At 41.7% G+C, this 26,067-nt stretch overlaps 2 protein-coding genes across 2 annotated transcripts; both read right to left on the bottom strand.

Moving 5' to 3' along the window:
• Positions 1–6,791: 6,791 nt before the first annotated feature.
• Positions 6,792–10,760, bottom strand: cbln2a (cerebellin 2a precursor). Its single transcript, XM_053651787.1, has 3 exons — positions 10,284–10,760; positions 8,705–8,824; positions 6,792–8,274 (listed from the first exon to the last, which is right to left on the bottom strand). Exons 1-3 carry the CDS (start codon positions 10,560–10,562, stop codon positions 8,077–8,079), a joined length of 597 nt encoding a protein of 198 aa, XP_053507762.1. The 5' UTR covers positions 10,563–10,760; the 3' UTR covers positions 6,792–8,076.
• A 1,641-nt stretch (positions 10,761–12,401) lies between these two features.
• On the bottom strand, positions 12,402–20,102 carry LOC128624272 (protein IWS1 homolog). The gene is made up of 16 exons (XM_053651786.1): positions 19,817–20,102; positions 19,637–19,692; positions 19,304–19,389; positions 18,738–19,221; positions 18,510–18,563; positions 18,039–18,234; positions 17,576–17,633; positions 17,370–17,479; positions 17,027–17,177; positions 16,849–16,931; positions 16,182–16,311; positions 15,255–15,372; positions 14,929–15,040; positions 13,894–13,950; positions 13,646–13,757; positions 12,402–12,740 (listed from the first exon to the last, which is right to left on the bottom strand). Exons 2-16 carry the CDS (start codon positions 19,671–19,673, stop codon positions 12,615–12,617), a joined length of 1,914 nt encoding a protein of 637 aa, XP_053507761.1. The 5' UTR covers positions 19,674–19,692; positions 19,817–20,102; the 3' UTR covers positions 12,402–12,614.
• Between the last annotated feature and the right edge of the window lie 5,965 nt (positions 20,103–26,067).

Here is a 26,067-nt window from a genome sequence, read left to right as displayed (position 1 = left end):
ACGTGTGGTCTCATTAATTTCATGCAGCCCCCTCGAGGACGCTGTTCCAGAGGAGCGCCAGCACCCAGCCGTCTGAAGCATGCGTGTGCTTTTAAAGCTCCGGGCTGCCGCCATACATTATTGATCAGGCCGCGTGCTCTCCGGCGTTTCTCGACAATGAGCAGAACGACTCGTAACTCCGAACTCCAGCTCGCTGACTTAATGAGACGCAGGAACAGGCTACAAAACAGGAACCAGCAGATGCACTTATTTATTATTTACACTCAGCCTGACGTCCTTCAGAGAGAAATATCTCCAACTCCGAGCAACGAGATGCGACGCCACACGACGGGTCCCACACTGATGAATACACAACGCTCAGAAAGGGCTCGCGTTCCTCGACTTCCAGGTGAAATTTGTTAAAACAGCTGTTGAAGTTGGTGTGTTTTACTTGTGCACTGGAGCTACACGTGCAGGACGTGCACCCACACAACAGCCGGTTTAACATCACGCACTGAATCTGTTTATGAATCATCACACGTTCACATTAATAAAATAACATTTATTTATTTATTTGTTTATTATTAAATGAAACGCTTATGATCTGAGTTAGTTTTTCAGATTTTTTGGACACGCCCCCTCATGGTTCTCTTGGGGGGTTATTTTTCCTCACACTATGGATGAATTTTAACATTTGAGACGTGCTCGTTAAGCTCGTTAAAGCTAACATGACAAATAACATTCCTGTCAGTGGTTCAACTGTTAAATGCAGCTGTATTGCATTGTTTATTGCGTTGCTTTGTTCATTACAGCGGAAAACATCACACCTGATCGACTGCGTTTCAGGTAAAGCCACTTTTAATGACTAGTGATGTGTATTTTTTTCGAGTAAATATAAATAAAACACAACGAGGAAATGATAAAGCGGCGTTACTGTTAACATCCACGATGACGCTGATTATTTTCCTTCAGCAAGTGCTTCATTTCTATTCCACAACAGCAATTTGTCGACGATTGCAATTGTTTCATTTATTAAACAATGACGCATCCATCCTTTCATCAGCAGCTATAAACACTCGTTCTCTCAGCATCCCTCTCTCTGTTCTCTCCTCACGTTAATCAGACAAAACAATAAAACGCAACTCGTCTGTCCAGAAGATGTTACAGCTTTACCTCTGACACTGGAGACTCCTTCCATAAACGTACGCGTCCCTGTAAATGAGCTGTTGCTATAGAAACGATAACGTATTATCCTTATAAGGGGCGCGTTAATATGAACCTGTGAGTTGAATTGCAGCCGGAACTTCCGTCAGAGCTGCTGTTAGAGAAAATGAATCAACACCGTCTGACCAATCAGGATCCAGAACGAGGCGACGCTGTTTATTAACGATGGGATGATGCATCTGTATTCTAAGTGTTATGATGTTACACACCTCGCCGTTAAGGTGCAGTGAAAACTTTATCGTAGAATAGAGGATATAAACTTTATGATGGTGCAGATGGCGGGTATAAAATCTCTCCGGATGGAGTGAAGCTCGAATAAGAAAGTCGACACGCTCCTGTCCATTTATCCGACAAAAGCAATATGCAGAGTCATAGAGCATGAATATAAACGTCCTGCTTTAGAGGCTGTAAAGTGTAATTACATCCTGAGACAAACCAGCAAAGATTCATTAATCAACACGGAGAAAAAAGAACACACACACACACACACACACGCACACGCACACACACACACACACACACAGAGGCTGGTAATGCGTCATATTGACTGATCGAACACCTCAAACTGGGTTCAGAAATAAAATATGCTATATGTAATATAACGAATGATTTTCATTTTGTTTCTTTGTTTAATTGAATTATATTTGATATTTTTGATATGTTCTCCTCTTCCTCTTGCTGTAAACTGAGTGTGTGTGCAGGGTTGCCAGGTCTGCAGTTTTCACATCTAATTTGGCTACTTTAAATGTTTTGCGTAAACAAGATCAGCAGTTCCAACTTCTTAAAAACTTTTACAGCTCTTTGTATGGAACATCTGTCCCTTTAAAGCACCGACACGCCCCTGCGCCCCTTGCTGAGAGGCGTCGATGACTGAAGTCCACACGTAAACACTTTTTCTCCACACAAAAACAGCGTTTTGGATCAAATTAAGCTTTTTGAAAACACCTTTAACGGTGAAGAAACTTAAGCCTTCATGGTTTTCGTGTGAACGGGAAAAAACATGCTTTTTTTTCTTTTTCTTTTTTTTTTTTTATACAGAATTCCTAATGGTTTCCACTACACAAACCATTACAAACCATCAGATAATTATTAACACCATTACTGATCCTTAACTTACCTAGACATAACATGCCACCAATAGAAGGCAACAAATTACCATTAGATACCCATAGGGACCAGTACAGTTTCCATTAACACCAATACACTTCCCATTATAACCATTAAAACCAATATAATTTCCATTACAAATTCTATGAGGGTTTCTATATGATGAAATGCCATAAAGGATGAAATAATTTACTATTAGGCCCGTCCCTGATCTGCTCAGATAAACGCCGTGAGCGTGAGGGATGTTCGCACGCCTGAGCCGACGTCTCTGTCGCTTCTTCACTAAATTAACGTGTCCTGTGTGTGTAAAGCAGATTGATGGAGGGAGTCCAGGTGTTGGAGAGGTGCAAATGAACCAAACAGCTCATTACGACCTAATTATGATCCATCTGAGTGTGTGCGTGCGTGCGTGTGTGTGTGTGTGCGTGCGTGTGTGTGTGTGTGTGTGTGTTTTCTGTCTGCTTTCTCACCTCCCAGTAATGTGACATCAGTTTGCAAACAAAATATAAGCCACGATCATATCAAGAGTTAAACCAAGCACAGCGCGAGACAGACTTGTAGAGACTAAAGGGTTGATCGGGGACAGGTTCTGATTGGCTGTTTGGTAAACGTGAGATCACGTGACGACTGAAAAGAGATCGAATTGCTTGAACAGTAATTGTTTAAATCAGACGTGACTGCTAGCCTGTTTTTCTCTTTGATCTTCTGTGACGTGCTGCACTGATTAGCGTGTGCTTAATAATACAGTAGAATAGTTTAGCGATAAAATATCTAGCTAGCATTAGCCAGCTAACATTAGTGTAGCATCTCTAGCAGTTTAGGCAAGCTAGCTAGCATTAAGTATGTTTTGTTATATAGTTAAATAAATGCAGTATATTGTTAATGTTAATAGAAGTGAAGAGAGTAGTGTTTACGCTCTATTCTTAAATGAGTTTACGATTAATCAGATTTGACTTGAGCCACGCCCCCTTGGCCCACGGAGACGCCCAGTTCTTGGTGAAATTAGGATATTGACGGATAAATGAACTAGTTTGAACGTAAACAGATTATCTGGCATGCTTTAAGACGGGATAAATGTTTGTAATTAAATTTTGGACGCCTCCCAGATCTTGTGTTTGGTCTGTGTGTAGTTTCAGCGACGTAGGTTCTGGTGATTAAAGCGTCTCTTTAGTGCTACAGATACAAACCTGCTGCTCGTTTTTTTTTTAAAATTAATCTCTTAAGTAAAGTGCAGAGGAGAGCCGAGCTCCTGCTTTCCTGCTAAACCTCTGCAGCAACGAGCGAACAGGAAGCAGCAGGCGTCATGCGGGAGCTAAATGCCCCGGCCGTGGGGTTTTTCTGGAGCGCATGCTGTCTCTTTCTCTTGGAAAGGGCAACTCAGCATGAGCATCCATGGCCCTGAGCCCGATCCGATGCCGTGTATAGTGTGTGTGTAGGAGTCACAGATTGGGTCGGTTCTGCTGCCCCAGTGTGGTTCCTACACGGGGAAAAGACATCAAAAAGAACCCAGACGGAGTCACACCGGAGAGGAGAGGAGACACTGCGTTCAGCCATATGACAGGAATAAGAGGACTGTAGGCATGCAGGTGCGCACACTCGCACACACACTCTCACACACACTCTCACACACACACTCTCACGCACACTCAACAGCCAAAAGCACAGTGAGAGTCACCAGCATGGAGAGAGAAACTCTCCACTCCACTCTCCAATTCAGCAATTACACCAGAACAATAAATAAACATTCATCATTGTATTCCATTCCTCCAAATCCCAGCCTCATCAGTAACGGTTCTCAGCCGGGTGCGAAACACAGAGTCGTTTCACGCATGTTTTAACCGCATCAGGATTATTAAAAATGCAGGAAAGAATCCAGGACACTTTTCAAACATGTTACGAACCACAGCAGCTCTGACATGTGTCAGCTGTGTTTAAACTCTAATTAGAAGAAACCGAATCAGATTTCTCTGTGTACACTGTAATCGCATTTGCTTCACATTCAATATCATTGTATTAATACAGCTCTTTTTTTTTTTTCTTTTTTTTTTGCGAAGGGCACAAATGAGAAACTTGGGCAGTTAACACCCATGGAATCCATTTTGACTCGAATCTGGTATAAAAGTCTGAATCCTTTTGGACTGAACTCAAATTCTGATCTGAAAAATCTAATTAGAGCGACGTACTTAGACAAATTTTGTGCCTGGATTGGATCCTGGTAAGAGTTTAACCCCGTGCATTCACGCTTTAAAATTTTAAATATCTGATTTGAGTAGGAAAGATTTCCTGTAGTCTGAAATGGCAAAAAAGCATCAAATCTGTCTGACTGCTTTCGAGCCGCTGTTGTGCACTGTTTCAGAACTGATTAGAGTCGGATTTCTGAGTTTGTTCAGTCCAACTGGATTTCCTGTTTGTTATTTAGTGTGTGGAAATCCTTGATATTGGAGATTTTCAACATGAACAAAATCACAGAAACACGGCGTCACGCATCTACTTCCGTCTTTCCGCTGCTGCTGTGTGTGTGAAAAACTTCCAGAACCGCTGGTTCAGTTTACATAACGCTCATGTAGTCTTCCTCGTCTGTTTAAAATGATCTGTTTAAGACCTACTTTTATTCAGTGGATATACGTCTTAAACCTTTTGGCTTTCTGTGTGTGTGTGTGTGTGTGTGTGTGTGTGTGTGTGTGTGTGTGAATCTCTAATTGGGTTTGAACACTGTGTAGAGTTGACGTGGCCGTTATGTTGTGCTCTATGTCGTGAGCATATACAGTATAACGAGGAAGCCGTTTGTGATTGGTCGTTTCAGAGTCATCAGACTCATTAAGCATGTAGAAAAGAGGACAAGTTCGGTTCCACTTCACGGCCCAGGACTGATCCTGATTATCTTCATGACTCACACGCCTGCTCGATATCACACTGAGTAAGAAGACGTGCGTAATCAGAGCGTGACGCCATCACAGAGGGAATATAAATATCCTTCCGTTTCTCTCGTTTTAATGCAGGTGGGAAGGTTTCACTTGTAATCCGGGGTTTCATATCTGATCTAGTTATCTGGTGAACATTATACAGATAATGAGGTCACGGAAACAAATCTAATCTAAGAGGTTTTTTTAAAAATAATAATAATAATACAGTTAAATATAATATATAAAATGAAGAAAAAGGCTGGACTTTATTCTGCTAAACAATAAATATCTAGATTTATAATATCCACACACAAAAAATGCTGCTTCCAGCGTGTGAAGTCAAGACCGCACTGTTGCTAGGCAACCTGGCAACAGAGAAGCCAAGCTAGCTGAGGCAAATGATTTAGCTAGCTAACATGCAGTCTTTATTAAAGACCATCTAAACAGTTAGAGACTGTAAAAATGAGACAAACTGATCTGGAACGTCAACATTTACCTCAGATGTGTTGGTAAACAACTAAAAAAAAAAGACTTTGTATGGCTAAAATTACAGTGTTTACAGTTAGCATCAGCTGCTAACTAAACATCTGTGTTCTGCCATTTTGAGGAGCAACGGTGTGTCATTCAGTACGACTACTACAAATAATACTAATAATATATAAGAGGCGTATAAAGATAAATGATGACCGATTTCAAAATGAATACGAGAAGCAACACGACGTTTAGCTAATATCCTTGTGTTTGTCTTTTTTTTTTAAGTAACGTTGATCTAATTTCATGAGCATTTCACACAAATGTTAGAGGTGAAACACAAAGATAAGTTTAGGGGAATTTGTGTAAATTGTGTGGATTTTCCCCTAAAGGTCAGAGCATTGTTTAGTAATGGGTGTCTGTTTGACTCACTCTTTATCATCTGTAGGTAAAAATAAAGGTCGTGATGGAGAGGGTGATGGAGCTCAGGCTCTGGGCTACGTTTACCATGTTTTTAAAGATACTCAAACAGGAAGGAAAAATGTCCTTTAAGAGTCCTGTGTGTCCAGCAATAAGAGACCGGAACCCTCTCAAAACTGCTAAAGTCCCCTTGAACATTTTAATTATTAGAAATAAAGCGATGATTTTTGCACCTGGCTCAAAATAGACATGAATTTCTGCGTTTGTCGGTTTTACTCGTTGTAAAAATCTAAAAGTGATATACTGAACACACACACACACGTGTGAGAGCATCACAATAACTGAAGTCTGTATTAATATGACAAATTTTAAACTTTCACACTACAGCCATTAATCCATTGACATGATAACTAGCTGGCTAGCAAACTTGATATAACAGTTAGCGTAACATCGTGAAGCTGGATTACACAGCATAATTAGCATAACATTAGCTAGGTTTTTAATGAGTTTGGCTCGCTAATGCTAAGTGGATCTGATAAACCGGCAATTGGTTTTCATTCTAATCCCCTCATGTCTGATTATGTATAGCTCGTATACCCCCCCCCCCCCCCAATAATCAGAATGTTCAAATGTACTATAGTTTAGTCCTGTTATTCTGAGACAGATCATTCTGCACATGGAAAGAGATGATCGAGTGAAGTTTTATTCTCTACATGGTCTGTAAGTACAAAAAAACAAACAAAAGCAAATATAAGCCATGTTGCATTTGTTTGGTTTTGTTTACTGAGGGATAAAGCTGAATGAATGGTTCGTGATTACATTCTGTGTTATGTGTTTATGGCATGGTGATCGTCGGCTGTTTATATTCACGTATATTTAAAAATCACATAGAGCGGATATCGCGCTAGTGGATTAATAGCTATTAATAATAATTAAAAGACGAATACTGAACAAAACAACTGAAGCACTGAATCACGAAATGAAAATCACGCTGCGTGCGACAGAATTCGTGCTTTTCAATACAAAAATAATCAAAAACCCATGCCTAGACTGCATTTGGTTTATACACAATCCTCTTTCACGACACTTTACGCACGGTTTTTAGGTTCTTCAGGCTGTAAAATCCTGAATCCTGACTCGGAGAGAATTTAAAAGGTGATACATACAAGCTGTATTTTTGATCAAACAACATGACACAAGTCCTTTCGAAGAATGTCCTCATGCTCTTCAGTCCTTATTCTTCCTAAAGAGTTTGGTTTTAAACCTGATCATCACTCGATGATCACCAGGTTCTTCAAGGTCATTAGGAAGTTCTCCAGCCGAAGCTGTTTCAGATGTCTCCAGCGTTTTCCACTCGAATCTCCATCCACTGAGAAGAGAAGTCTGGAGGTCTAAGGGCAGACGTGAAGCTACGTTACTGAATAAATGTTTAAATTACGCAACTATAAAACACAAACGGAAATCTGCAGCAGCTCTACAGGAACGATGTCGGTGTTCAGATGAGACAGATGTGAGGGAAAATCTTCCCAAAACTGTTCTTATGGATTTTTATCTTTAAATTTCCAACACGTCAGTAAACACAGTAAGGTTTAATAACACGTAAATCAAACAGTTTTTCACACTGATTAGTGCGTTATTTAATTGAGTTTAACTAGAAGCTACCGTATAGCTAGTATTGGAATTTTAAAAATGCTTGACAAGCCACGCCCACAAGAGACAAACTACAAGCGACACGACGGACTCATTACCTGCTGGTATGAACATAGGGTTAGATTTCCATTCTAAGTGAGTTTGGAATAAACTGAAGATACAGTACAGAGAGATCAGAGTGAAAAACGCCAGATGTTTCCTTTAACTCAGAACCTGGCGCTCCTTAAATCCACTCGTAGAGCACACACATTCATGAAACCCTTGTTAATGTGCAGTACAGTGGGATTAAAGGAGCAGGATTCCGAGATGGAAGACATGGAAATCAGAGCGGGAAGACGAGAAATCCGGAGAAGGTGGAATATTTCCATCCTCCCATGAGGTTTCCTCTCTCCAGTTTCAGGTAGAGTCGGTCATCTCGCTCCAGAAGCAGAAGAACTCCGTTACTCGCAGCCTCACGAGTCACGTCCTGATCTCCTGCGAACGCTGATATGACCGGGTACTCGTTGTGCATCAGGTTCACCTGGAGTTTTAAAAAACAGAGGTGAGGGTTTGGATATCCAGTGCTGAATTTTAGGTTGATTTATATAACATGAATGCATTTTGGGGGGTCAAAACTTTTGGAACTGTTCCATATGATAGCCGAGTTTCACACACAAATTCGTAACAATTCTTGTATTCAGTTTGGGTTTTTTTTTTTTTAAATGTGGGAGTTGGGGTGGGTCTAGGGGTGGAGCTAAGTCAGCTATCATGTGCAGATTCAAAATGGCCGCCTGTACAGCTTGGAATTTATTTTATTTTCACAGAAAGCGGTTTAAATGTTGATGTCTATGTTTTTAAATGCTTGTATGCAGCTTGATTCTACTCAGTGGTCCTACGTTTCCATTATTTGTTAGCTACATTAGCATCATAGCTGTTCTGTTGAAAGAAGGTTAAAGACATCGGCGTGTCACCTGGATGGTCTGTCGGTTGTAGACTTTGACGACGTGAAAGCTGAAGCTGTAAATGCCGCGTCTCGGTGCCTGGAACACACTCGCCTTCAGGTCAAAATGGTGGCCGATGTTGACGAGAACCTGCAAGAGGAGAACGTCATCTCTCCAGGACAGAATCTTAAACAGGAAGCTGAGGATTCGGCACGACTGGGTTCGGACGTTAAACAGGACGTGTAAGGTAAAACTACAAATTCTATATTCTATATTCTTCGATTAGTTTTTTCGCTAATCCATGTTTTGTAGTTTGTCAAGATCAATATTTAGCGTAGCCGTGCGTGTCATACAGCTCACATGATGCTAATTAATGATTATAAGCTTCCATTGCTTGTTTACATCATTAGCTTTGCAGCTAGAGTGCAAACTTAAAGACCAATTTGATCGATTATTTGAACCTAAAAAGCAAAGACTGCTTAGGACAACTGATTAGCATCGTAGAAAACGCTAACATGACCGATCACTTGGCTAAAATACCAGTTGTACTTTAATCGTTTTAATAAGTGCGCATTTAAAGATTTAAGTATGATTCACGTCGAGTGATTCTGGGTTCAAGATGGCCGCCACTGCAGTTTTTAGCTTTGTGAAGTCCTTTTGTTCATGTTTACTGTGTGTCAGTGTCAGAAACCACTGTTTTGTCTGTTTTCCTTTATGAATCTCTCATTATTTGGGAATGTTTCTACTGTCCTTAAAGTGTAAAATACTGGGTGGAGTTCATGCAAATAGACGAATTTATTATCTACCAATAAATATCAGTTTAAGACAGAATTATAAGGTATAATTGACCGAGTTTATCGAATTTATGCTTTATTGACTTAAAATAATTTGAAAGTTTCTCGAAATTAAGACTTTATAAACACACACACCCTGTGGCGCTATAATATTATACACTCATTAATATTCCATTTACATTCATTAATATTCATATGTTTTTTACATTGTGACAATCCTAATTAGTATCATGATATTCAGTGGAGAAAAACAGACCAATCGACTTTTCCGAGGTTTTCTAATATCAATATAAACCAGTATTTAAAACACAGTAAATAAAAACATTTTAAAAACAGAATTTTAAAGCTATAAAATAGATGAATTGATAGTTATTTATTCAATGCCTGGCTATGCGGTGTTTTTGCTATATTTAATAGAATTTTAAAAATTAATTGTATAAATGTTACATGCCACTGAATGAATGTAAAGTTTTCAAAAATATAACGTTTAAATTTTATGAAGTGTCAGACTCTTAAAATGAAATGTAACGATTGCAGCGTTTTTAATTAAATATAAAGTTGGTTTGTGTTTAAAAAGGTCCTGATGATGTACTTTAAATAGCAATATTTTTAAAAAAAATGCTAATTGTGACATTTTATCACAGTAACAATAGCATATTGCACTCGTCTGAAGCAACGTTAATGAGTTACCGAATACGGATTAAAGTTGCAGCTGATGATATCTACAACATTCTCTAAAAATATATCGTAATTTCAGTATCGCGTCATTGTATCGCTCGTCCCGTACGCCTGAGAGCGTGAGTGAAAGCAGGAACCTGGTCAAAGTAGATGGTCATGGACTTGTTGCTCATCTCGGACGGTTCGTGGTTCGTCCCCCTGACAGCTGAGAACGCCACTTTCGCCCCCGGAGCTCGCACCGAGATCCCGAACGAGGAGGTGATGCCCCCGTCTGAGGACGGATTAGAGTCGCACACCACCAGGCATTTCCCCTCCAGAACCACGGGCTCTGTGTCGTTGTGCGTCTGAGAGCGAGACACTGAGAGGGACAGCAGCAGAGCAGAGGAGAAGAGGAGAGAAACGGCTGGAGAGCCCATCTTCTCACACGTGAGGAGTAACCGGAGAGGAACCAAAGAGGAACCGGAGAGGAACCAGAGAGGAAAATGTAAACGAGCACTCCAGGAAACGGAGAGGAGAAAAAAGCACCTGCCTCACCTCACTCATCACCGACCTGCGTCTCTCTCTCTCTCTCTCTCTCACACTCAGTCACTCTCACTTACTCTCTGTATCTCTGTGTATCTCTTCTCTCCCTAATCTCTCTCTCTCTCTCTCTCTCACACACACACACACACACACACACTGTCTCTCTCTCTCTCATACACACACCTCTCTCCCTCCCTCCTTTACCTCTATTCTCTCCTTCTTATTTGCTTTAAACATCTCTCTGATGTGATGAACCTCAGGCTGGGGGAATCAAGTGGACCAGAGTGACATTTAAGATGCTGTAGCGCCACCTGGTGATGAATGAAAGTTACTGTAGTGTGTGTGTGTGTGTGTGTGTGAGAGTCAGTGAGTGAGTGTGTGTGTGTATGTGTGTGTGTGTGTTTACTGCGACGTCATACATTTTATCCGTTTCTAGTTAAATGTAATGTTCTGTGAAACAAGTTGATGGCATTTGGCAGTGTTTTCCTGTTCTTTCTTACGTTACAGCAGCTATAAACACTCTTTCCTCAGTGTGTTCATCCTCCACAGTCCAGACAATTAAAATATTTATTTGTGCCTCACAACCTTGTATATGTTATTGAGTGAAGTATATATTGGAAATGAGTCTCAGATCTCCGCTCAGGAGCATGATAGGACAAAACTAAGTGCACCCCTGTGTTAGTCTCCACTTCCTTAATGCATGCTGTGAATTTGGGCAAAATCAACGTGCTGTGATTTTTTCCAAATTCACAGCATGCGTTAAGGAGATGGAGACTAACACAGGGGTGCACTTAGTTTTGTCCTATCACGTTCCAGAGCTGAGATCTGAGCATCTCATTTCCAATATATTCCACTGTGGGACACTTACAGGGACAGTCAGAGTTCTCTATTTTCCCCGCTCGCTTTCGCCCCTGATTCTCTGTATAGTTTCACTCGTCACGTGTGTGTGTGTGTGTGTGTGTGTGTGGATGCTTCCAGAAGCTTTAAACAGGTCTGTGATGTGATGAACTGGGGGAATAAAGTGGATTGAAATTTAAGGTGTTGTAGCGCCTCCTGGTGGTGGAGGATTGTTACTGTTTTGTGTGTGTGTGTGTTTATAGTTACATTTTATTTTCAGTGAAACGTTAATTCCTGTTCTTTCTTACGTTATAGCAGCTATAAACAGTCGTTCCTTTCAGTGTGTTCATTCTCCACCAATCATAGTGCCTTATTAAACATTGTTAGGACACGCCCCCTCCTGTTTTATTTCCATCCCATGTGGACTTTGATAAGACAATTAAAATATTTATTTGTGCCTCACAACCTTGTATATGTTATTGAGTGTAAAATATATTGGAAATGAGTCTCAGATCTCCGCTCAGGAGCATGATAGGACAAAACTAAGTGCACCCCTGTGTTAGTCTCCACCTCCTTACCACTTTTTTGGGTGAGAAATTCGACGTTCTCTGATTTTTGCCAAATTCACAGCAAGCGTTAAGGAGTTCGAGACTAACACAGGGGTGCACTTAGTTTTGTCCGATCACGCTCCAGAACCGAGATCTGAAGTTACAGCTGTACCTCTGACTGTTACAAAACGCTGACACTGGAGACTCCTTCCTTTAACAGTGTGTTTCCTCTTGATGTTTTTTCTAAGTAAGTATGGCGAGAGAGATGTGTGTTTGGATCGGTTTCTGACAGGGTTCTCCTGCAGGAAGTGAGCGTGTGAAACAGGACGCAGCGGGAGAACGAGGGAGTAAAAGCAAAAGGTTTGGAAAGTCTTTATTATGAAAGTTACACCTGAACATCGTAGGCTCACGTTACACACGTTATTACAGCTATATTACAGACGTGTAGCTACAACCGCCTCCTTTTCCTCCTCCTACAGCAGTGTCGACCTCCACACGTACTCCATCACAGAAAAAAAATCAGACGAACAAAAACATACAGGAAGTGATGCGCACGAGGAATCAGAGAGGCATGCGGTTGCCTTCGACGCTGATCTTCACCGCGTGACCCGTCTTCGTGAGGCGGCGGATATCAGCAAAGCGTCGCATCTGTTTATCTACACGTGATAAACTCTTCCTTACAGGACCCTGGGGGAAGAAGAGGAGGAGGGAAAAGAAGAGGAGGAGGAATAGAGAAAGGAGGAGGAAAAAGAGGTAGAGGAGAGGAAAAAGCAGGAAGAGGAGGAAGAAAATGACAAGGAGGATGAGGAAGTGAAGGAAGAGAAAGAAGAGAGAGGAGGGAGGAGGAAAAAGCAAAGAAGGTGAAGGAAGAAACAGATGAGGATGAGGATTAAGAGAGGTAGAGGAGGAAAAAGTGAGGGAAAAAGTGAGGAGGAGAGAGAATGAAAGGAGGATGAGGAGGAAGAGAACATGAGGGAGAATCAGTTAATAAAAGTCACTGAGTACGACATTAAACATGGGTCTTGTCTACAATCCACACACACACCCACCCGTGCGCCCGCGCACACAGAACAATAGACTGTTAATCAGCATCACAACAGTACTGATGTTTGTGACGTGTATAAACACGATGTTGAAGGCAAAAGCTTGGCGCTCCTCACGTCTCCCCTCAGCGTTAGAGCGTTAGTGAGCGTGACGCACCGAGTTCCTCTACCACACTGCACACGGTGCTCATGCAGCACTTACTGCCCCCTGCAGGCCCAGGGCTGAACTACAGGGGCATGTGGTTTCCCTCCACGCTGATCTTCACTGCTCCCTGAACACGCCGCTGCTTCCTCTGCTCCAGGAAACGCCGCTTGTGTTTCTCCAGCAGACTGATGCCTTTCTTACAGCCTCTCTAACAACCACACCACAGCGTCTGATCAAAGGAGTCTCTTAAATGCCCCTGCCACCAAAATTAACACTCTACTAACTTACCCCGCCCCACATGTTCAGCACCTCCCACTTTATCCATTTGACAACACCCCAAACGTTTAATCCCACCCACTTCACACAACTGATCCCGTCCCCTAAGATTAGCCCCTCCCACTGACCCGGTTTGAATCCGTCTCCACGTTCCACTTGGGTCGCACCACGTAGTCTTTATTGGAGGGCATCGGAACACGCGCCCTCGCGCAGAACCCAGGGTCACCAGGCCGCAACGCTCTGGGGGGGGTTAGGGAGAGAGAGAGAGAGAATTTAAAACGAATGAATAAAACAAACGAACAATAAAGAAATAAATATATACACTTTACTGAATGAATATCCGTGTGTGTGTGTTAATTATTAATATTACACTCACTTCTCCTCTCCTGTTAACACTTTCTCCAGATCTCTGCGAGGAGTCTGACCTCCTGAGCTGGGGACATCACACACACAGACACACACAATATTAATGTAAAGTGTGTGAGAAGTACACACAGCCATGCCCTCCATGATGCATTAAACACACATCTTCAACAAGACAGAAAGGTGAGAGGTCACAATTCACTTGATGCAAAGACTTCAGGGTTAAGGTTAGAGGTCAAAGGTCAGTGAGTCAGTAGTCACAAATAGAGATGATGAATTTTTAAAAATTAACCTGGAACACTGACCAAGTTTCTACTCAAGAGTTTATTCACATCTCATACAGTCATGCCTCTCTCTCTCGCTCTCTCACACACACACACACACACACACTGATGCAGTTAACAACCCGCATGAAGACACGGTACACACTACAGAGAAGTTCTGATCACGTGACCTGCTAATGATCCAGTGTGGCCACGCCCCCTACAATAACCACTTATAATAAAGATCAAAGCAATCATCGCTGTGTATTAAAACGAGGTGTGTGTAGGAGACGCGTCATATTTAATGAGACGAGTGTGGTGTGTGTACATGGTGAAGACACGCCCATCCCACTTATCCTGTGTCCTCTATTCAGAGTTGAGACTTATTTCTGATTGGGCGGGCTGACTGTGTATTTTATGTCTCATTCTTTTACACACACACACACACACACACACACACACACACACCAGAGAAAATGCCACAGCACTGAGGTGCAGTACATTTAGTTCACACATGCACATTCTCTCTCTCTCTCACACACACACACTCGAAACCTGAGTTGGGGCCCAAAGACATCAGGCTCCTCCTCCCTCGAAACCGTCTGAGGCTCTCTTTCATATACGTGTGTGTGTGTGTGTGTGTGTGTGTGTGTGTTGGGAGGAGGAAAAACACAAACAGTGGCTGTAAAACAGTGAAATGAACTCAGTGGATCAATCAAGGAATAAAAAGAAAAGAGAAACAGAATGAATAAAGAAGAATGAACATTGTGTGTGTGTGTGTGTACCTGAGTCTCCGGCGGGGGGCAATCTGCTGATCGAGGTCTCTCTGCTGCCTCTCCTCCCTCGTCATGCATTTATAATTAGACGACAAGCCAAAGATGGGCCGAGACCATTCATCTACACACCAACACACACACACACACACACACACACACACACAAGCCCAAACTCTTCTGTAAGTGTATAGCTGTCTGTATGTTAAAAGCTCTGAATAAGTGACTGTGTGTGTGTGTGTGTGTGAGAGAGAGAGAGAGAAAGAGAGAGAGTGTGTGTGTGTGTGTGTGAGAGTGTGTGTGTGTGTGTGTGTGTATGTATATGTGTGTGTACACACTGATGAGTTTGAGAGCGAGGTCTTTGTTAGGTCGCGACTCTTTGGGGTGTTTGTAGAGGAACATGACAGCTCGGCCGATTCCACTCATCTTCAGAGTCTCCTGACTCACACTGGGTAACTGTACACACACACACACACACACACACACACACACACACACACACACACACACACACACACGGAGAGAGAAAACTGTTATAGTACCTTTAATTCTTAATATTTATGTATAGAAATGAATTCAGATCCAAACACACCACTGGGTATAAACACACACATCAAGAGTATTTTAGTTAATTATATCTAGATAATTACATCATCACATCTAGATTTGTTTGTAAATAAAAACAAGAAAACAAACACACAAAAATAAGACTTCATTTTAAATATATATTTTATATATATATGATAATGCATTTTATAACTTGCTGGCTGTAGTATAAAGTATTGGCACCCCTCTGCTTCACTGGAACGGGAGCCGACACCGAGCCGCGTTTATCAAGAGAACGGATTTATGCGTAAATCATTAGTACGAGCGTTTACTCAAGAAATGAAACTTGTCCATGACAACCCATAAAGAGATAATATTTATATAAATATTATTAAATATTTATATTGGTAGAGAAGTGAGTCAAAATAACCTCTTACTTCTGTTCTTCAGTCTTTACCCTGATCGCTCACTTCCTGCTCCCAGCTCTCTGTGCACTTTACCTTTTATGGAGTTTTGTGGGCGTCACTATATGCAAATGAGCTGCGTGAGGAACGCGCTTCACGCTTTACCGATGATCAACATACGCACACGACTACGAAGATCAGTTTGGCTCACGCGGACATTTACACTCACCTTTACTAAAAGATAAACAAGGCCCACTGGTGTGTGTGTGTGTGTGTATGTGTGTGTGTGTGTGTGTGTGTGTGGTGATATCAGACCTCCTGCAGGATCTTCAGCAGTTCCTCTCTGATCTTCAAGGCCGGAAGACTCTTATCAGGAAGGGGACTGATCCACTCTTTAATCGCCATCATCACACCGCTGTCTATAAACGTCTCCTTCAGATCCTGCCTGAAACACACACACACACACACACACACACACACACACACACACACACACACACACACACAGTGAGAAGGAAAAGACAAAACACACACACACACACACACAGTGAGAAGGAAAAGACAAAACACACACACACACACACACACACACAGTGAGAAGGAAAAGACAAAACACACACACACACACACAGTGAGAAGGAAAAGACAAAACACACACACACACACACACAGTGAGAAGGAAAAGACAAAACACACACACACACACACACAGTGAGAAGGAAAAGACAAAACACACACACACACACACACAGTGAGAAGGAAAAGACAAAACACACACACACACACACAGTGAGAAGGAAAAGACAAAACACACACACACACACACACACACACAGTGAGAAGGAAAAGACAAAACACACACACACACACACACAGTGAGAAGGAAAAGACAAAACACACACACACACACACACACACACACAGTGAGAAGGAAAAGACAAAAAACACACACACACACACACACACACACACAGCTGCTTACTTTTTTAAATGCATGACGACGGTGGGCAGGAGCATCAGCTTTTTCAGAGCCGGCTTCTTCTGACTGTTCAGTGTCCGATCCTCCTAAACACACACACACACACACAATATTAATATTATGCATATTTAATTTAAGTGCGCGCGCGCACACACACACACACCCACCCACCCACACGCACCTCAGCAGCTTCGTTCATCTTGGTGATCATGGCACTGACGACATCGTCGGCGTCGCTGATGAAGGTTCCTCCGTCTCGATGCCGTCTCCGCTTACCGCTTTGAGCTTTCTTTTTCGCTAGCATGAGTTCAAAATCAGACATGAACGACATACTGGAGAGACACACACACACACACACACACACACACACACACACACACACACAACTACATTAATATGAAGTAAAAGTCACATTTCCGATCTGTGTAAGAGTGTTGACATTCGCAGCCAGTGCAGGTGTTCAGCTAATAGTTAGCACAGGTGTGTGGTTAGGTGTCAGGACAGGTGTACAGGAAGTGACTCACTCTTTCCCTCTGTCCACATCGTCGTCCGAGTCAGAGTCGTCCATCTCTGCCTTCTGTCCTGCAGCCTGAGACTGCTGCTTCTGGCCCTCCAACTCCTCCTGGTTAAAGCCCTGTTCTCACACACACACACACACACACACACACACACAGTATAAGACACAGTGCACACACATGTTATAGAGAGGTGCATTATGGGAGTGTCTCACCGTAAACTCCTCTTCATTCTCATCACCTGACTCTCCAAATATGTCTGCTATCATTTTCCTACAGGAGAGAGAGGGAGAGACAAAGGGAAGAGAGTGAGATACAGAGAGAGAGAGAGAGAGAGAGAGAGTGAGAAAGAGAGAGATACACAGAGAGAGTGAGAAAGAGAGAGAGAGAGAGCGAGAGAGAGCGAGAGAGAAAGGGGAAGAGAGAGATTGAGAGTGTGAGACAAGGGGAAAAGTGTGAGACAAGGAGGGAGAAAAATACAGACACAAACGGAGAGCAAGAGAGAGATTATGGAGGGACAGACAGAAAAAAAGAGAGAAGTCTCTTCATGCTGTTTGACACGGAGGCCACGCCCACTCCCCCATGTCCCTGACACAGAGGCCACGCCCACTTCAAAGTAGAACAGCCTGACAGAGATGTAGAAAGAGTGATAAAGAAAGACGAAATATTTCCTCTCACTCTTCCACATCGTTGTCTGAGTCACTGTCGCTGCCAAACAGCGTCTTCTCATCTTTTTTCCCCGTGTCCATCTTCGTCCTGCTCTCCTCCTCATCCTCGCTGTCTGAGCCAAGCTCTCTGAGTTTAGCGGCGACCGTCTTATCAGGAGCCTCCGAGCCTTCCTCACTATCTGACATGGCTCTCCTCTTCTTCACCGCTGCAGAGAGAGAGAGAGAGAGAGAGAGAGAGGGAGAGAGAGAGAAACACACGCAGAGAGAGAGGCAGAGAGAGAGAGAGACACACACACACAGAGACAGAGGGGGAGAGAGACACACACACACACACACACACACACACACACACACACACACACACAGAGACAGAGGGGGAGAGAGAGACACACACACACAGACAGAATATCTTCAGCACTCTCAGAGCAGGAACACAGAAGTTGAGGGTTAACGTGAGGGAAAGCTGACAGGTAAAGTTCACCTTTTGGCTCGTCCTCGTCCTCGCTGTCGGAGAGAATCACTTTCTTCCTCTTCACTGAAAGCACACAGCAGCTTACTTCATTTCATTTCACATTAAGGACCGAAACACTTTCTTGATCAGCAGGTATGATTGGGAAAATATACATATATATATCTATCTCACCTCACGGTTAAACACGTAATAACAAATACCCACCGTTAAAAGGAAAAGTGTCTCAGGTGAGCGTACCTGGTTGCTCGTCATCGTCGTCACTGTCAGAGCGGATCTGCCGAGCTCGCCCGTCTTCCTGCTCACTTCCTGCTTCATCTTTAGGCTTCCTGTCCTCCTCTTCCTCGCTGTCAGACTGTATCGCATGTTTCCTCCGCTCTCCATCCTCTTTCCTGCGCTCCTCTCCGCCCGAGTCCCTCTGTTTCACCTTCTCTCCGCCTGATTCGTCCGAGTCTGAATCATGGCTCCGCCCCTTCTGCGGCTCCTCGTTTTCTGATTCGCTGTCCTGCTCTTTGTGCTGATCCTCAGTGTCTGACATGCTTCCTCTTTGCTTACGAGGGGAGCCTTCATGATCATCATCATCATCACCACCACCACCACCACCATCGTCGTCGTCATCACCGCTGTTGGCGCCTCCCCCTGTTCGGTCCTCGTGTTCTGATTCGCTATCGTCCGCAGGAGCTGCTGGACTGGAGGCAGGACCTTCTCTGTCACTGCCCTCATCCTGCCAATCACACAATACAAAGAGATCCGAACATGAACTAAAGGTAAAAATGTCAAAGGTCACAGTTAGGAAAGTTTCAAACCTCAGAGTGGTGCGATTCTGCTCTCTCGTCTTCGGCGTCGGAGGCCATCGCGTGTTCGTCCTGCACTGGAGTGCCACTACCATCATCTACACACACACACACACACAGATTCATTATGTTCATATAAAAGCATGATCCAAGCTCTACCTAATCTCTCCATCCCTGTTTCATATTACGGTCTACAAGCAAGGTTTTTTACCCCACAGATGATCAAAAGCATAACTTAAACACACCTTATCTTTAGTCAGATCAAATTTAATCTAAAACAAGCTTAAAAATAAAAAGAGTGCAGCCTGAACGCAGCAGACAGAGTTTAACTTTAGCAGAACTCACCTGAGTGATTCCCTGAAAAATCCTCCTCTCCGTCCATCTGTGCGCCTGATCCTCACCTTTACACAGATCACACAAACATAAAGCTAAATATCACATACAGGTCGCTAAAGTAGAACAAACACAATCAATCAATCAATCAATCAATCAATAAATAAATAAATAAAACCAATTTCCTCTTACCAAAGCTAAAGCGAGCCGGTGTGGCCTCTTCCTGCTAATGATGCTAACGCTAGCCGATGTTATTAGCCTGCACTGCTCAGATGCCGCATTCGGTTTCCTCGGTTATAAAATCATTTTCTAGATCATTATATGATATAAATATATATCCGTGGCGCTGTATGTACAGTAATATACTAAGCAGCTTTCCTAAAGAAAGACCACAGCTAGAGTTTTCTGGGTTTATTTTTTAGCTAGCTCCGTACCTAGCTACTGTTGTGGCACAGAAAAAAGGTAGCGCGACGACTTCTTTGCGCATGCGTGCTTCTGTTGTGTCGCGGGAAAATGACGTCACACGGTCTGCTACATAAACAGCATTTAATAAATGGAGTTTTCTGGGTAATTAAGCTCTTATTTTCTTATTTTGAAAGATTATAAAAAGATATGAAACTACATCTTAAATATATATTTACCCTATAAATGATATTTTTGTCATATGTGTGCCATCAAAAAAATATCTTGTTTGTTGTGACTTTTTCCATTGCTTGTATAGTACTGTGTTAATTATTAAATGTTCAATGTTGTGTGTTAAATGCAATACTACTACTACTACTACTACTACTACTACTACTACTACTAATAATAATAATAATACCAAGTTGATTTTATACAAATATGTTTGTAAATGGAACAAATCATAAAGCCTGGCACTAAACAAAAAAAAAAGTTTACAGTCCTAAATACTGGTAAAGAAAAAGTACATTTATAATTATATTTAAAAAACAAAAACACATGAGCAATAATAAAAAAAAAATAATAATTGGATGATTATGTTCTACTCATACAAACTCTCTCTTAATGAACCCCAAGTTGCTCCCAATGGCAAGTTAGAGCCTTGCATGGCAGCTTTGCTACCATTGGTGTGTGTGTGAATGGGTGAATGAGACAGTGTAAAGCGCTTTGGATAAAAGCGCTATGTAAGTGCGCCATTTACCATTTAATGTAGACTTTATTCATCATTTTTAGTTATACGTAATTCATGTATATGTTTAATATGCTCTCATTTATCCTCTACACCATTGTACATAAATATAAGAATGTAAATATAATGATTGAATTACAATAAAAGGAACATTTATCTAAAGATTTGAGTTTGATGAGATGTTTTTAAGTCTGCCTTTGTGATTTTGTCTATTACTTTGGAATTTAAATAGTGGAACATTTCATTAACTTGAGACTTTACAGAAAAGTACAAAAAGACAAGCAACACGAGATGCCATGCTAATTAAAGGAGCCTTATGGACATGAGTGGACCTAGAACTGATCCTTGAGGAATGCCAAAGGCAACAATGCGTACAAGGTTATGGGGAGAGTCGGGGACAGCACCTGCAGCTTTAACTACACTTTAGTTGATCCGAAATGCAACAAAACGTCTCGTTACGGTTCCTTCAAAATATGAGCGAGATCACAGGATGACGTTCAGGATGATGATTTCCTCCTCACTAGCAAACCGTACTGACAGTGTTAGAGTCAGAAAATCTGTCTTCGCTTTTCAGGCCGGTGTAGTGGAGAGACGAGGACACAGAGTTCTCTCGCGCAGATTTAAGCACCTTTATTACACAGACACTGAGAGTTGTAGTAGTACATGTACCAGGATTATGTGAGAAGATCTGATGAACCTCCTGTTCCATCCTTCCAGAGAGAAGAGGGATGTGTGTGCGGATGAGTGATTTGGGTACAATTTGTTTTTTAATTTGAATGTATCATTTAAGTAATTTATGGAATGAATTTGCAGTGTTTGTTTTGTGAAGATTATGGTTTCCATTGAGAAGGTCTTTATAAAATCAGAACACATGAAACGTTTTCAATGTGTTTTTTCAAGGACGAATTTTAGACAGAATACAAGATCGTGTTAAACCCGTTGTCACGACACCTTAACTATAGGTCTGAAAGCTGATTCAAACTCGAGGACACTGTGATCTCGGAGAACATTCTGGTCCAGAAACTTTATTTAACTTGAATACACATTAGAAGGTTCTGAAATGTCTACTATTTTTTTTCCTGATACATGTAAATACATATCTGAAATACAAAATGGTGATTAAAGCTAATCTGTATGCAATTTGGAGATGTAGTGATTGTGAAACTGGTTTATTTCGGTTGTTTTATGTCCTTAATTATTAATCATACCCTCAGGTATGAGATTTCTGTTGGAGACCTAGAATTAACATCATTTAGAATGCTAGCATTAGCCTTATCTGATCCAGTCTATATGTAATATTATTCTCTTTATAGACTACACTTCAATCTTCTGGGAGAAAAAAGTGAAAGGAGTGCAGTCCGAACATCAAAATGCATCATGGCGTCCCACAAGGTTCAGTTTCAGGGCCGCTATTAGTTTACATACGATAACATAGCTTATAATGAAACATTTCTACTGTGTTATCAATCTCACACATTCAACAAGCTGAGACATTACATCATCACATCACCATCTAGGTCTGATCAAACACTTCAGGGGCGTAACATTCTGATTAGCATTCAGCACAGCCTTACTGTTATACGTTTAGGTTTTACTCTGCAGTCTCTCTCATATTGATGTGTAAGACATATGGCTCAGTAGGGGGCAATAAAAGCAACGAGTTAATAATATCATGATCCGAATCTCTTCAGATCTCTGATGAGAATCACTCAAAATAAATAAACAAGAAACACAAATCACAATGTGTGTGTGTGTGCGTGTGTGTGTGTGTGTGTGTCATCTGTCAGAGCTTTCATTGTCAGGATGTTCTGATTTTGTCAGCCTTCAGCATACACACTCCTCCTCCTGCTTCATACGTGCTTGTTTGTCTCGTCACTGAAAGGGACTGAAACTGTCATACTGCAAAGTGTGTGTGCGCGTGCGTGTGTGTGCTTATAGAAACCATATTTTTTTTCATATTACCATATACCAGTAGAATATACGATCCTCAGAAGTTCCCGTCTTCAGCAGTGTGTATAATAGTTTCATTTTCACCCCACAGTGCTGTTGAGTTCTGGATGGTGAAAACCGGGTCTGAGAACTACAGTAAGACAAAACGCTGATGTTCCAGATGTGTCATTGATAAATGATGCTACACACTCCCATAGAACCCACAAATTTGTCTGATTTCAAATAAAAAAGTACCGATAAAGTTCTACACTAGCAACATCATTAAAGCCACGCCCATACAAAAAGCCATCTCTATAATGCACTTTATTAAATAAAATAAAAAAAGGTCAAATCTAGCTTCCTAAAAGAATCTTCAGTCGTGTTCTGGGGAATATATTCTGTGTAGAACCCAACAACAGAGAACTATCCTTTCAGAAAAGGTTCCAAGTGGAACCCTTGAACCGTTCAACAATCAAACTATCCTTGTGGCGAGAACTTTGATGTAATCCATGATATTCTTTTTACTTTTTAGTGACATTAAGTACCTATTAATATGAAGATCTATGCATATCTCTATAAATATATATAAATGTGTCTTTGCTGTGTAAAATGTCACTGTTTAGAAAACAAGATAAAAGTGTACTGTATCAACCCACTGATCATTACCAGCACGTTTTCCTCACGTATATACTGTATAAACACTTTTATAATAAAAAGAGATCGACTGTGTGGAAAACATGGCGTCATAACACACGTGACTAATAGATAGCACAACTCTACACTCAAACATACAGTAGACTCTCTGATCCATGACTCGGGACTCGACTTGGACCCAGTTCAGTACTTTGGACTCGGCTCAGATTCTGAAGATTGGTTCGCTTCATTCGGACTCTGAGCTCGATTTGTACTCGGAGTTTAAGGTTCAGAACTCTGGACTTGACTCAGACTCTGGCCTTGATCCTGACTCGACATTGGACTTCACTTGGACTCCACAGCTTGGTATCCTGCATTCAGAACCTTTGTCTTGGGAATCTGGACTCGATTCAGACTTGACACCTTTATACAATGGACTTCACTCGGACTCGACTCAGACTCAGGACTTGACTGAGACTATGGTAGCTATTACTAGCTAGCTAACTTGAATTAACCGCTAAATAACTTAGTGATCGATAGCTATATATCTCAGTAGCATTTGAAAGACCAACTTATTGTCAGTTAGCATTAGCAACATTAGCAGTGAGTTAGCTGTAGAACATCAACAGCAGATCGATTTGTGAAAACGTGCAAATTGTGTGGTTTAAGAAAAAACTATGAAATGACATTATATGGCGGCATAAAGGCAGTAATGCACGTGTTATCACCCACGCACACGTTTATCAGCGCGTAGTTATCGTCTCTAGGTCTTTAACTTTACCGTGTTGTTTACTGGATTTCACTGTACTGCTTTCGTTCAGAGACGTTTCGCCTTCAAAGTGCAGCTCTGAAGATTCGTGAGGGCGTTTCTGGGTACAGGATGGAGGTAGTGCATTACACAGGTCAGAGGGTCAGGAACATTCTGCATCACACACACACACTCACACACACACACACACACACACACACACACACACACAGAGAGCTGTTAGTGAAGATCACCGGAGCAACAATAAATAAATATATATATTGCTGAGCATTATTTGTCGATATCTGTTGAATAAAGAGAAGCTCCAGTGTTTCAGACCGCTGAAACACGTCATTCTAGTGAAGCGTGAAAGGGTTGACGCGACCTACAGCGAGATTATAATCCACTAAAAATAACAGACCCGTATTTTTGCGATTGATTTCTTTAAACGATAAACGCTCAGACCGTTCCGATCGAGACGGAGCCGGCCGGGATGTTCTTAGAGGAAAGCAGGTTTCAATTAGACATCATTTTCACCTTGTCTGCGAGACCGGCGGCGCCAGCGTCGTGTGATGGAGGATCAGGGACACGAAGAAATCACTGAACATCTTTCATCGGTAAAAGACTTTTAAAAAACCTTTTAGCTTTGAACCGTGATTAAAGATCCATTTTCAGAAAGTTTAATGGAGTTCAGAACGAGCTGCTCTTCAGAACAAGCTGAATTTGTTAAAGGAGTCTTTCTGCCACCAATTTTACACGACGTCCATCTACATGTGGGGAAAAAAGAAAAAACAGCAGGTCTGGGAGAGAAAATGGCTGCATTTGATTTAAAAAAGTGGAAAAGATTGTATGAAGAGTATAATCACTTCCTTAAAGTGCACTTAAGGACAGTTTATCACTCCTACGAAGAGATTCTGGAGCGTACCCACGTCTCTGAGATTTTATAAGGAGGATTTTGGATGAAATAGACTTCACTGGAGTGTTTAGATAAACAGAATGTTTGTTAAAATACTGATTATAAGTGTTTTATTCCTCTTACAACACAACAAATTACCTACGACTACAATGTTTTATTTATTAAAGAACAACACATCATACTTTTTATCCATTTACAGTTACATTTAAGCGTGCGGAACATCCACGAAACAAGTTCGTTCGCTAGAAACGGCCGTTCCTTCAAAATCGCAGCCTGTCACGATTCCGAGAAAAGAAGCGTCGGAAGTTACAGCTTTAACTCTGACACTGGAGACTCCTTCCATACCATAGACGTGAAATAAACGCAGTCTCCGTCGTAAGAGTCAACGTGAATGAGCCGTTACTATAGAAACGATAACGTATCCGAAGGAGCGCATTAATTATAAATAAATCTGTGATTTGCAGCTGCGCTCCTGACAGAGAGAATTAATCAACAGCTCTGACACCGACCAATCACAATGCAGGATTCGACAGCGCCGTGATGATCAAACTCCGCTCACAGGCGCAACAAAAGATGACAAAGTCGTACAGAAATATTTTTAAAAAACTCAAATACTTTATGGATAATATATACTCTATATACACTTGACACACTAAAGTGACATCATCGATCACACGATGAGAATCAGTGCATCGAACACAGCATGGAAGGATGCAGAGACGGGCTGTCCATCAAACGAGGGGCGGGGCAATGAGCAGGAAATAATTACAGCTGAAAACACACTGACGTCTCAGGAGAGTCTGAGGGTTTGAAGGAATCTGTGAACACAGGAGGATTTGTGGAGGTCTACAGATTCCCACCAGCGTTATACGTCGATCACGTGTTTTTCCACGTTTCTCCAACATTATAAAGCGTTCTCTTTAGTGGGGCTGGATTTGGGTTTCTATAAAGTGGCTTACTGATGACTGTTTAAAATTGTTATAAATCCATACAAAATTATTTTCCTTTAAGGTCAGTATACACATCATAAATACTGATGTACTTGCGCTTCTGAAGTCCTTCTTTAT

Source organism: Ictalurus furcatus, chromosome 20 (assembly GCF_023375685.1).
Source record: "Ictalurus furcatus strain D&B chromosome 20, Billie_1.0, whole genome shotgun sequence".
Classification (NCBI taxonomy): Eukaryota; Metazoa; Chordata; class Actinopteri; order Siluriformes; family Ictaluridae; genus Ictalurus; species Ictalurus furcatus.
Note: the sequence above shows the minus strand (reverse complement) of the source record. Positions and strands in the feature narration are given on the sequence as shown.